This window comes from Epinephelus fuscoguttatus, linkage group LG21 (genome assembly GCF_011397635.1).
Source record: "Epinephelus fuscoguttatus linkage group LG21, E.fuscoguttatus.final_Chr_v1".
NCBI lineage: Eukaryota > Metazoa > Chordata > Actinopteri > Perciformes > Serranidae > Epinephelus > Epinephelus fuscoguttatus.
Genome location: NC_064772.1, coordinates 21,449,384 through 21,463,486, shown reverse-complemented (window position 1 = coordinate 21,463,486; position 14,103 = coordinate 21,449,384). Strand labels below are relative to the sequence as shown.

The following is a 14,103-nucleotide window of genomic DNA, read 5'->3' as shown; positions in this document are numbered from 1 at the left end:
TATAATCAACAGGATGTTGTAATTTATTCTGAATTTTACAGGAAGCCAATGGAGGGCAAGAACGGGTGTAATGTGGGAGTGATGGCTAGTTTTTGTTAATAGCCTGGCTGCTGTGTTTTTGATCTAACTGTAAATGATTGAGAGCAGCTTGACTGAGGCACATGTAGAGGGACTTGACGGGAGAAAATGAAAATTTGAATTAGTAGTTCAAAATCCATAGAAGATAAGACATTAGGGATGTAATGATATATCAGATTTAGCTATATCATGATTAAGAAGGTCTTGATACCGTTGTGGGATTGTGACAATTTGTGGGAAGATAATACATGATTATTTCACTAGTAAAGCTGTGTTCTACTATCTCCCCTTGTCGAAAATTGTCAGGGCTTGACAACATTAACGCTTGTCCACTCCGCAAGTAATCTCTGTGTGTGGGCAAGTGGAATACCTCATGCATTTTTTTTTTTTTTTTTAAGCGTCTCGATAAATATCGTATCCTAGACTTGTTATCATTATATTATGGCACAGTGAGTTTTTGGTAATGTTACATCTCTGTAGGATACATCCAATTTTTGTGACATTTCTTAGCTGAAGACAGCAGGACTGAACAAGTTTGGTAACATGGTGGTGATATACTGTTCAGAGATGATACCAAGATTCTTAGCGGTAGGTTAAGAGAGAGAGAGCCGTCTCTGCCAGCCTGGTATTCACACACCTTTGTGTACAGTAAAGTGCTGTTTCTATGCCAGGTATCCAGGGCAGGCATTTTGGCACAGCTTTGGCGGTACAGACAAAGACGCCAGGGTGTGATGGGACACAGACCTGCCATTTCCCAGCAGCACTGGCATGCCTCTCACTGTAGAATGATGAATGGTTATGCACACATGCCACACATTAGCTCATGCACACATATGACACACACTCATACACACACACATACAGGAACATACAGGAAACCCTCCTGGTCAGGTCAACCAGGCTTTGGCATTGCGTCACACACAAACACACAGTCACACAAAGACAGACAGACATCCTTACTGTAGCGCTGCATTATTCAGAGCCAGGTGTAGGAGGAAGGGGGAATAAGGTTGTGTTTATTAGCTGCTCCCTTGGTGTTCTCTAAATTGCCTTGTTTGCTCGGCACAAGCACACAAACAGATGCTGTCCTCTCTGCTCTGGGTAATTCTCGGGGTCTCTGGGTATTTAGTGAAAGGCCTTCCGTACCACACACACAGCCTCATTTGTGCTTGTGCATACAGTCTGCACATACAAACGCACACATCAAACCACATGACTTGAAAAACACATTGCGCGCTAATTCTGCGCTGACATACAGAAGTACAGTCAGATTCATGCGAAGAAGAAGACATTGTCTCTCTGCATAAGTAATTGGAGTCCCCCACATAGCACACCTCACAGTCCCCAACCCTCTCAGCGACACAATTTCACTCTTATTAAGAAAATCTGCATTTAGGAGGGACCAATGCTATCAGTCGAAATTAATCTGCTTTGACTGATCCCTAATGTGACCACAGTCATCGAGTAATTATTGTCTGGATGGCTGTGCACCAGCCTCATAACCACTGTCCGTCTCCTCCTACGCCCTCCCCCCCCAAAAAACGGCTAGTCTTGGTGTGTGAATCCCTCTGCAGCGCACTGGTTACACTGGGTACGGCAGGCATGTCATTTAGCGCTTGATCAGTGAGTCGTGATTAGCCTGCCCTGTATTATTGTGATTAACGTCCACCCAGCGGACGACTGTCCTGTTGTCACCAGTGATACCATCTGAGATCTTGAGACTCTGGGATGAGGGCCAGTGGAAGAACCTGGTAGTGTGGCAACACAAAACCGCTCACTCCGATGATGGCTGCGTCTCTAAAATGCACAAACACACACTTCAACTTCTTTCCTGTCACTCACAAAATCTAATGCATGTAACGAGTGCAGCGCTCTTTCCCCGTGCAGCTATGTTTTGTCTGTGTGTCTGCTCGGATTAGTTAACCCACTACCTCCTCTGCAGCTCGCGTGTTACACAGTGTCTCCATCAGGCCGCATGCTTTATGTCTCCAAATACACTGAAATCCAGAACCTCATCTCTCTACAGTCCTCCGCTTCCCTCTTTCACTTCACACCTCCTCGACCAACAAAGTCGATTTGACCGCGGCTGATTATAGTAACGAAGGCAGTCCAAGAGAATATGCACGTTCTCATTGTACGTCAAATTAGATCACAGCAAGGGGGGGGGGTGCTGCGCGCTGACCCCCGTCTCTTCTCCTCAGACGATCGGTCGCTTACACAGAGGGAGCTTTTTAAACCAGGCCTGTGGACCAAACTGTGGTTGATGGCTCACTGCTGCAACACACAGGACAAAGAAAGATGTCCAGGGGAAATTAGGGGCTCATATTAAATAGATTGATCCTAGAGTATGTCAGAGAGAAAAACAGCACCTAGTTCGGGATGAATAACAAGTGTTGGTGCTTTAGCATGTGAGCTTTATGTGAAAATGTGGCGCTTGAGAAGCAAAGATGCATCACTATCACACTTTAAAAACAAGAAAATCTAGAGATACAAACTTGTTTTTTTACCATAAAATAATCATAATGTTGAATTTAGATATTACATATGTACTAGAGTTAATGTTTTTTTTTTTTAAATTATGGTCATTTATATTGATGTAGTTTTTAGCGCATGAGCCTCTTTATGTGTGTCATTCCTTTGTAATTACTCGCCTAAACTCAGACCCCCTTCTCATGGCTCTTGTGCATCCGCCGGTGGAAAAGAGTCAGTTTTGATTACAAAGTAAACGCTGCAGCATCAGACAGGGGGGTTACATGCTGATATGCATTCTATCAGGATGATTTATGCAAATTATGCACATTATTCCCGCAGGAATCTCTCTTCTGAAAGTGCCAGGATAAATTGCCGGAAATTAGCCATAAAATTCACTGTGCAGGGAGTGTGAGGTGAAGGCCGCCGAGGAGCCAAGGACATTGGGCCGCCGTGGTTACGCTTGGCCTGGCCTGCCTCCCCCATGCTTGGCATTCATGGCTGTTAAAGACCTCTGCTCAGACAGATACACTGAAGCCTCGAGTAGCACTCAGCACATCAGGAAGATCAGCCAAGCAAGTGTTACACTAACGGCCGCGGTTTCATGCTCTAGTAACATGACAGATTTTCAGCAGAGGGAAGCAGATCGTCGTGTTTTTTTTTTTTCTTTCAGCGTTTTAGATCGAAATCCACTTTATAATTCTGCGTTCCTAGAAGGGATGTGATTGACTTCAATTCAGCAAATGACCTCAAAAGCAGTCAGTGTTTGGATTGTTTTTATGTCTTTTTTATGCCTTTGTTTACAATCCAGTTAACCTTGGTTGTAGTGCATCTTAATCTTCAGATTACACTCTAATCAGAAACCTGTCCAGCAGTCGGAAAATGAATCGTTGTTTGAACAACACGTAAACAAGTAGTTGTCAGTATCAGAACACACAATTCGTCCTGTATTAGACAATGGCTTCTTTATAGCTTTAACCACAACTCTCTGATGGTCAGGCCTTTCATTTGTCTCGTGATTTGTGTGTGTCTGTGTGTGTGAGGGGAAACAAAGAGAAAGTGTGTGTGTATATGAAATGAGCAGTGAGCGATTCACACTGTTATTGTGTCATCCTCATGTCTTTATTTCAATCTGGAAGCCAGAGTTAATGAATATCAGAGACTGGAGATGAAATCCACCTCGCCTTAGCTTTAATGAACCCTGAGAGGGTCAGGATCTGCATATTGATCAGGACAAGCGATTCCTGTCTCTCTCGCCCACACAAACTCCACCAGAACACACACACACACACACACACACACACGCTCATGTACACACAGACATAGACCAGATAAAGAGGTTGCAACCAGCCTGCATTGTTCATTACCTTTTTAAAGCATAGTTTGTAGCAGTGTTGTGAATGTGGAGCAGAGTATCATGCTGTTTTGTTGCCAGTTCACATGATCCAGGGAGGCTGCTGGGTCACTGTGAGCTCTACATCCACTCTAATCAAACAGTGGCACATTATCTGAATGTTAAGGTCACAGAAATGGAAAGTTCACAGCTGTCTACTTGAGTATTACATTACAAAGTTATCTTAAAAATATCAAACAGTTGCTTTAATGATGTGATGGAAAAATAAGATAATTTTGTATTCAGATTTATAAACATTTTGATCAAGGTGTGTGAACCAATAAGGCAATTTCTCAATGTGCAAACTTCCAATTTAAGAAACAGCATGAAAAACACCAGAACTCAAAGTTTCTTCCAAGCTTAGGTGCCAAAAATGTCTCCTTATCAAACGAATTGTCTCCTGACAGCATCCATAATTTCATTTATTTGGTGCAAACATTTCCACAATGAAAGTGCACCTGTTTTTGTTTGCTCAAATCCAGTGAATTGCTGTTTTGGAAAAAGAAAAAAAACAACAACAACCTGTAAAGCGCCAGAGCCCACTGTCCAAAACAACACCACAAATTACTGTGCTCTACCACGACACGTTTTCATCCCCACGGAATAAAAGAACATCAGATTACGGCACAAAGACAGAGCCATCGGTAAACAGGGATTAGGGGATTGGGACTCTAATCTGATTAATATGGAGGCAGTTGGAATATTAGAGATGTTACTCAACAATTGTATTCCAGATGAGAGGATAATCACACATTACTACGTCATTTATTGCACCCTGTTAGAGCTCTCAGAGCTAAACACGCCACCATATGTTTACCTGACCTCACGGCTGCCTCAGAGAGAGAGAAAAAACAAACATTCCCACTGTAATGAATTAGGAGCTCAGTAGGCATGCAGGAAAACACACAGTTGGAAATATGCAGGAAATTTCACTGAGTGCTGTAAGTATTTCAAGAAAATTGTCCTGTTTGTCTGAATGAACTTATGTTAACTCTTTATAAATAGTTTGAATGTCATAGATCAAATTTATATTATTGCACTGAAGCTCTAAACGCACTGAGGAATTCACTATATGTGATGAAGATTTTAAATATCGAACAAAAGCATAACAAAACACAAAGCTAATAAGAGTAGCAGCAGTTGCTTGAAAGATCAACACCACTGTAAAGTGTTTAAAGAGTTTGATCATTAGAGCATCATTAAAGTTTATAACACAGAAGCTTAAATCAGAAGAGTCTACCATATCTTTAATTTTTAGGATGCATCACTTCTCTCAAACAGACTAGAGAATTGTGGGCTTTTCCTGTTCAATAAAACTAACTGAAGCCAAATATATGGCTGTAACCTTTGTAACACTATGAGGTTAAGTGACGACTCTTGCGTAAGATCCCAAATATAACGATCCAGTTGTACTGTATCAGGTGTCTAAAAATTCTGACTGTTTTTAAAACAGCTCCAAAAATATTTGAAGACAGTAGAAGAGGGACCAAGTGTGTGCACATCCAGGCAAAAATACTCAAATGAAAGACAAAGAATACCTCACTGCATGTCACAAAGGAAGTCTGCACACTGTAGGCCCAAGTAGTGTATTTCTCTTTTCTTTTAAGGCGACGTTTTGATCTACAAGCTCAATCCTGAGGGAGATCTTTTAGATCAAAACGTTGCCTTAAAAGAAAAGAGAAATAAGCTATTTGTTTGGAGCCTACAGTGTGCAGACTTCCTTTGTGACCTGCAGAATTTGAGACAAAAAAAAAGACATAAAATTTGAGCAAGGGAGGTGGGGCGTGATCTTAGGCACTTTAGGAAACAAATTTAACTTTAGAGAAACGCAATTAATGATGTGCTTTTAACTGCATCAGGCTGTCCAGTACTTATTCTAGAGCATCTGCTCATTGCTTCCCTGTTTTACACAACACCAAATCAATTTTTTCATGCAGCTTTCAAAATATATGATAAGGAATTTCGTGAATTGGACAGTTGTTCATAAATACAGTAAAATATATAGCTTCTCTAACTGTAGATCTAGCATAGAACACAAACATGTCCCCCTCAATATAGAGAACATTTGCATTTGTCCCCTACAATAAAAACATTAAAGTAGCAAAATTAAAGACATTTGCACTACAAATTATGCAAAAAGGCACATATTGGTACATAAAAATTCACCAGAATGCAGGAAATTAAGTGTTTGATGCTCTAAATTGTCTGTTGGAAGACCTAAACCCCTCTTGTTTCTTATGTGTGTGTTCCTGCATGTTGAAATGAAACCTACACCCTTGGAAAAATAAAGTCTTCCGTTCATCTACTGTTGATTTGGTAAAACCACAATGGTGAAGCGATCTAAGGAAGTGACTGCTCCAATGTGGGAAAAGTTCCATCCCTGGAGAGCGGCATAATACTTTGAATATCAACACTGCTTTTAAACTAATCACTGCATACTTAACATAAAGCAGAATTGATCCCTTTAGTTGTACAGTTGTATTAACCCACACTGTGTGTACACCACACAAAGACAACATTATGCATTGCTATCAGTAGCCTGACAAAAGTGAATTACCACCCAGCAGTTGATTTGGTGCCTCAGCCAGTGCAGCACATATATCTTTACACACAGTGTATGACACAGCATGGATGAATCCATTGCCAGAGTTTAGCCTGTTACTGATATGAAGGGGACATTTCAATCCAACGCTCTTATGTATATTTTGACTTTCATGTTTATCATCCTTAGCAGACATCACATCCGTGTTATGAATAGGCACCCTGCTGGCCCTTGATATGGTAAATTGGACGTTTTATGGTTTATGAAAAGGGGTGTTTTTTATCTTCCACTTTTATTCATGAGCCCTGAATCTCGCTGTAAATGCCTTTAAGACAGATTCAGCTTTATTAGACTCATGAATAAAAACGATGTTGCCTGTTACGGCTGTGGTCGGTGGCCACTGAAGAAAAGTTTTCTTTTCCATGACACTTCTGAGTGCCACATCGTCGCCCAGGCCGACCCACCAACATAACATTTCAGAGACCCTTGTGTGTACATGACATTTCACCAGCTTGTGACGATGGCTGAGACACCACCAAGTATCTGGCAGTTTCCACATCAAGAGGAATCTCATGGCATTTGATTTTAAACGTCTCACTTTAACCGTGCGACGCTTCACCTAAATGTTGTCATCCTCTTGGTGGTTGCAAAATTATCTCTGCCTTTGAACTGATATTTTTCTGTGTTGTGGTCTGTTTTCATTTGGATGCTGTGTTCTGTTTTCCACACGCATATGGCTCTGTCTCACCCCTGGGGAATTTCCTCTTCTGGGCTAATGTGAATATTAGTATGGGTTAAATGCTCCAGTCATTTGTGCATTAATGCATATTGCATAATTAATGTTTTTTGTGAAGTCTCAGTTACCAAACATCAGCGAAGAAAAATAAATAACACTCTGTGTCAGAACTTAGAATATCTTGACTCCTGAAACGAGATGCTGTCCAACAGGAACTGCTGACAGGATTTTTATGCCATAACTGTTTTGATGTCTCCTGATTATTCCCGTTGTTGATTAAGAGCTGTTCTGTGGAGATCCAAGGCATTCAGGAGTGTGATGGGATTAAATGGGACACTGTAATGACCCTGTTGTCGGAGTGGCTCATCACACAGACACAAGGCTGAGATCGGAGACTGGCGAAAACCCCCAAACCCTCTGTTGTAAACTAGGAGCACAATTTCATTATTGTTCATGTTTATATGGAAAAAGAGAAAAAATGCATCTTTTTGTTAAAATTATCAGAAGAAAACACTGATAATATGGTAGCTTTCTTATTTTTTAATGCTTTCTTCTTATTAATGCACTGTGTCGTCTTAAATTTGAAGCTTTGAAATTATATTTGGATATTTTGAGTTTAATTTATTCAGGTATAAGCGACTAAAACTTTTCATGTTTCCACATTTGAACTAAATGTTAAGGAAATAACATATTAGCTGGTAATCCTAATCAGAAATAAATATAATATGCATCCACAAAGAATTATTTAGAAGTCTGATCTCCATTTGCATTTACATATTTTTAAATCTCACAGCATTTAATTAAGATTACTATCTGATGCCACAAAGCTGGGATTCTCTACATTTTTATCAAAGCTGTTAGTTTGACAAAAAATACTTAAATGACTCAAACCTCACAATAAAAAAATAGCAGAACATGAATTCATCTGGTGAGGAAAAAAAAAACATGGTATGTTTCCTGTAAAATCTGTTGCCTCTGTCCATGGTGCTGAAGTCTGAAAGCTTTAACACTAGCTTCACTTTTTATTTGACAGGTATTAGTTACTTAGACTGAAGTAAAAATGCTGTTTTTATTTGCTCTTTACATTTTATTGTGGCTTTAATCCTCCTGCCTTCGTGCGTAATTGGAAACTATACTCCAGTGTTTGGCCTGAGCGTTTCAAGTGCTCACTTCTGGTTCAACTTCCTGTCTTTGTTTTAAAGATTAATATCCATGTAGAGTTACTGGTTTTAAGCTTGACATAATGTAATATATTTAATGAATATTTTCACACTTTTGCTGTTTCACCCTCATCAAAATGTTTTGGTGTAATGGCCAGACGACTGAGGAGGACAAAGGGCGAGTCGATGGGAGTGCAGCTGATGGCTGCGTTGTGATTAAAGACACCAAATTACGGCAATGAACAGTGTCGTAATTACATTCCTTAATCACATTCAGGAGCTCTAATTGCCTTAACGATGTGTTTCATTATGTGAAGCAAGGTATTACAGTCGACAGTTTTCAAACACACTTGTTTTCGAATTAACGTATTATAGCACACCGTCATGGAAATCGTTTTAATAATCACAGTAAAGGTCGCCAGTTTTTTTTTTTCTATCTTTACTCGAAGAGCATAAACATCTTTCTGCCTTGAGGCAAAATTCACCAGCCACGTCTGGCCTTCGCTCCCAAGACTTGGCGTCACTTACAGCTCAAGAAAAGAAAAAGTTATCAGTTTTGACGGAGCAGAAAATTATTGACAACTAGTGAGAGTCCGAGACTGACAAATAAGAGCTGCATCACCCAACACGTCGATGTTCCAATTTTATAATAAGAACATAAATATACTTTTACTTTCTTTGCTATATAGCCATAGTAAAAATTCAGCTTCAGTGTGTATTCATCAATAAAAGTTTAGTTTGATTGCACTGACACTAAACTTCACATCAGATGAATAATCAGAAGTGTTTCTGTTGTTCAAAATATTTTAATAAAGCTTTTCAACACTGAAATACATACAAATGGCCCTCTTTGCTCATATAATAACTAAAGTATCTACAGTAATCCACATCTTGACCTGACAACGCGATTCATCTGAAGACCTCGATCATCTTGTGTGAGAAGAGAAAAAAACGCAAAGGATACAGCAACTAAGAAAAAAGACTACAATGTGCAATGCAAGCAAAAATATCCAATATAAATATCCAAATTAATAAATTACAAAAGACACACCGAAACACCTGAAACACCTTGAGTCAGGTTCTCTAAATTTTTCTGAAATTTTATTATATCACAGTGCCCCAAAAAAGAATTGTAATAGGCGTGCGCAACTATTAACAAGTGTCTGGATTAGCACATAAATATCTGACTGATTAAACGACTTATCTATATCATCTATTTCATTTAACTTTTCCTTGTTCATGACATTCCACGTGCTCAATAGAAAAGTTCATGAAAACAGGCCTTGAACCAGTAAGCAAAACAGCAAATGTCTCTGAGGTGACTGAAAGGAACAAAACCGCTAAATAAATAGGGAAGCAGCAGAAAGTGAGGTTGGACTAACGCTCCAGGAAGGTGTCCATCTGTTTAAGTGAAAAAGTCGCAGGTTGTCAGGTCACCCAAATCTCCAAAAGGGTCCATAACAGAGCAAGTGATCAACAGCTCACTCAACACTTGCAGCCACTCTTACATACAGGCCTACTGTACTTGTGTTTGGTCTTCACTGTCATTCATACCAGCACTTTAAGGATGATGTATATACACAATCAAGTATTGTTTGAACAAAAAAGCGCTTTTTGAATGCATTTAGTAAATATTATAAAAGTATTCATCGGCATTACTTCTTTGTCTCTAGCCTACTGACTTCAACAACAGTAGCCTCACAGGTTCCCCTCTCCAAAAGTGTTCTTAAAAGTGGTGTCTGCTCTCTCCTGTGCTTCTCTGAGTCTTTGTCAGGCGCAGTTAAGGCTTGTCAGTGCACTGTTTGCAGAGGCTGGAGGTGGCGTTGTTGAATAGGGCACATTTGTCAGGGCAGGAGGACGCAGCCACCCCGGTGGGGAAGGGATATCCAGGCGGCTGCTCGTACGCGCCCAAGCCGGGAGCTGCGAGGGCAGTGGTGGCCGGTATCGAGGCAGCAGAGATGGCTTGGCCCTGGTTGAGATACGCCACTAGCCTCCTCATCTCCTCCAGAGCCTGCGCCTGCATGAGGATGTAGTTTTTGGCGAGCAGCAAAGTGGCAATTTTGGAGAGTTTCCGCACTGACGGGCTGTGCGCGTAAGGGATGACCCCTCTGAGCTCATCCAGCGCGTCGTTCAGATCGTGCATCCGTCGTCTTTCTCTGGCATTGATGTTTAGCCTCAGTATTTTCTGCTCTTTGGTTTTCTTACCTCCTTCTCCTTTCCCCGTGGGCACCGTCCGCCCGTCGGCCAGAAGGACCATGTCACACCTGCCGTCGCTGTCATCGTCGGGACTCTGCTCTCCGCCGCTGCTCTCCGCCGCCGAGGTCCTGTTGGCGCTCTCACCGAAATTGACGCACAAAGATCCGGTCGGCAGACCCAGTGGCCCCCCTCTACCTCCTGCCAGTCCTCCCGGCTGAATCGAGTCTTGATCGGTCTGGTCGAAGCAGCTAATCGGTGACTGGCGGTCTCTGGCTGGTAGTTCAATGCCGGCCGACGACCTGAAAGGGTCCATTTTTTTAGTGGACACGGCGCTGAGAGTTTTGTGAAAAATGTCCCCTGCACCGCCGTTCAAGTTCATCCTTCTGTCCATAGCCTCGTGGGTTCCGCGTTGTGGCAGGCAGCGGTCGCTTCTGGAAACTCTTTGCGCGCCTCTATGAGTTTCTTCCTGTGTTTGTCCTTTACGAGTGGAGTTGTGTGTCAGTGGTGAAGTTGCAGGCTCGCTCGACTTGTCAGCTGAGGTGTGGAGACGAGGAGGAGACTCGTGTAATAAGTGCTGCTCTCTCCTGCCTCTCTCTCTCTCTCTCTCTCTCTCTCTCTTTCTTTCTGTGTCTCTGATTCACCTTCACCGGATCTCCACGATGATCCTCGTTACGCACGAGACGCCTGAGTCTTTTTACATCATTATCTCGAGGCGGGTTATTAAAAAGGATTCGCCTATTGGGATAGAGACACCCTCTCCCCCTCTCACTTTCTACCCAATCAGGTTAACGTTTTAATTAATGGCATTTAAACGATGACAAACAGTACCGCGTGCGCTCCGTCTCTCCCTTTGAGTATATGTATGTGTGTGTGTGTGCGCGCGTGTTCACGGCTCTTTATAACTGTGTTTTTAGAAAGCCCTCTGATCATGAAATGACGTCCTTCAGTGGTTTATTTGTGACATTTTCTCATGTTTCAGTAGAAAAGTTGTAAATCAAAGTAATGCTTGCCTTTTGTCAATCTCTTAATATTTGGGAGACTTGAGTTTGTTTATCTGAACATCTTAAAATCATATAGATTATTTGTTTAGCGTGTTTGCCTCTTTCCTTTCTTTTGTCACACTTTTAGCTCCTTTTTTTTAAGTGTGGCACCAAAACCTTCCCTTGAATTCAGAGAAAGACCAGGCCTATTGTTATCAAACTTGGCAGGAGTTCCTGCTTCAAACTTGAGGTAAATTGATGATATATTGTGTCTGAGAACCTCAACCAGCAAATTTAATTTTGCATGAGTGCAGGTTTTTAGTTTAAGTCCCCCAAAATGTACATAGATATTTACGTTTCACTATTGTAGTGTCCCCTCAGTTTTCCCATAACAGAGCCTGCACTTGGAACAAGATTTACTTATGGTCATACTGCCATCTACTGGTATGAGTAGTGTAGTACACCTATGAAAAATCAAACAGCATGAAGATCAACAACTAAGCTTTAACAATGCGCTACAATTCCTTAGATATGACATCATTACTGAATGCATACTGTAGGGACAAAGACAATCTAAATTTTTAAAATTCAGTCAACATCTCAAGGTTTCCAATTATACTGAATATTTCACCAATTTTAGGGTGACATGTTAAACTGATGGCTACAGACAGGTGACAGATTAAAGCAGAAACCTGAATAAATGAATGGAGGAACAAATCAAATGCAGATGCTCACTCACAGAGGCATTGCATGGTATGTTTAAGAAATTAACATCTAATCATGCTCTCTGGCATATGTAAAAATGCCTAGCAGGCCCAGTTGATCCTGTTTTTCTCTTGAAGATTTGGACAGATGTGTTGGACAGCGCTCTCCACCACCATCATAAAAACACCAAATGAGGGGATATCTTAAAGAAGAATGGTGTTCATACCTCCAGTAGAATCAATGTCAGCTCGTACGGAAGTACTTCTGGCAACATATGGACAATTTATGCTGGTTTTAACTTTAATTTGTCACCTGAACTGTACGTCTTTAATTTAAAGTAACCATAAGCAGTTGTGGGTTTAAATATTTCACTCAATAAAAGCATGATAAAGGTTCACCAAAGTCTTGGAACAAGCAGATGCAGAATGCACAGTATGTAATGTTGCACAGTGGAAAAATGTATTCTCTAACTGGGATGCTGCTTAAAGGGACGCTCCACCGGTTTTACACATGAAGGTCAATTTACTTGTTGTCAAGGGGGTGCTGCTCAGCCTTTGACAACAGTAGAATAATGTCTTTTAATTTTGTGATTGATGGCATCATGTGTTACCTCAGATTGGGCTCAGAATTATAATAGAGAGCTTGTTTTGCAAACTAGGGTCATGAAGTTTTGAAGGCACGTGAATTTGCAGGCAGGGAAGGGTTTAATGAAAGACACCTGAGTTGTGTTATGGACGTTATGGACATTGTTGGCCTCTGATGCATTTATTTTGAGAATTAAAAAACATGTCTGACTGCTCCTTTAAAAGCCTTGTAAATGTTTTGGAGATATATCTGGTTCATATGAGTTTATAGAAACAGCTGCAGAGCATCTGTGGGCGGTGGAGCTGTCAGCGTTGCTGAACATGCTGATAGCTCCACAGTTTATACCTCAGCTATAAAGACAAAGAAGTCACACACAAACTCCACAGGTGTCTCTTAAGTTCAGCGTAGCCCAGGGAACCCTACAGTTAACTAAGATCCAACGTGACAGACTCTGTAACTGCTTGCACAAAAACACATTCTTCTTCACCTCTTGCACAAAAAGCCATTTCAGTAATTACTCTCCCCCAGGAGCCATTTGTAGATACAGACTGCAATGCATTAAGGGCAAAAATCTCCTACTTCCAAGTTACCATGGCTAGTTACCATGGCATGTCCATATTAAAGGTACCTTTAGCAATAATTACAATTGACCCATGCCAGTTGAAACCACAGTGAATATGGTGCGGATTTTTCCACACTCTGAGATGGTGCCTCGGCAGCTACGTATTGTTTAGTTAGAATAGAGCTTTGTGGGAAAGTCTGCTCTGCCTCCTTTAGTATGTCACACTCTGAAGACGTTAAAGTTTGCCAAAGGTGAGAAGAGTTGTGTTCAGAATCTGTGTGTGTCCTTTATTAACAAGAAGAGGGAAACAGAAGAGAATTTTGAGATGTTTCAATGTAGACAGCTACACAATCAACTTAGTCTTTGTTCACATGCTTGTCAGTTTCAGCTTGTGCTCGTTAGCTGTTGTAAAATTTTAAACTGAGGGTTAATGACTTGTAACTTCAAAAAAAATACTCCATTGCAAGATTTCACTTATCTTGACAAAAACTGGTCAGTTACAGAATTGTTCAGTAAAAAATAGTGTTGACCTACAAGCTGTGATTTTAAGTCAGCTCCCTGGAAACAGACAAGTCCTTTCCTCAGTTACTATGAACGCAGAAAAATGTTCCTTAGCTGTTCTTTGGCATTGGTCGAGGTGCTATATAGCACCACTGTCACTGGTTCTTCAGCTTCACTTAGTCTTACTGGGGAAAGA

At 41.0% G+C, this 14,103-nt stretch overlaps 1 protein-coding gene across 1 annotated transcript; it reads right to left on the bottom strand.

The window, feature by feature from the left end:
- Positions 1–9,175: 9,175 nt before the first annotated feature.
- bhlhe22 (basic helix-loop-helix family, member e22) lies at positions 9,176–11,255 on the bottom strand. Its single transcript, XM_049565039.1, has one exon. The coding sequence runs from the start codon at positions 10,963–10,965 to the stop codon at positions 10,159–10,161; it is 807 nt and encodes a 268-aa protein (XP_049420996.1). The 5' UTR covers positions 10,966–11,255; the 3' UTR covers positions 9,176–10,158.
- Positions 11,256–14,103: the final 2,848 nt, after the last annotated feature.

Coding starts and splice junctions, on each gene's coding strand:
- bhlhe22 (XM_049565039.1), bottom strand. CDS start 10,965: ATGGACAGAAGGATGAACTTGAACGGCGGTGCAGGGGACATTTTTCAC.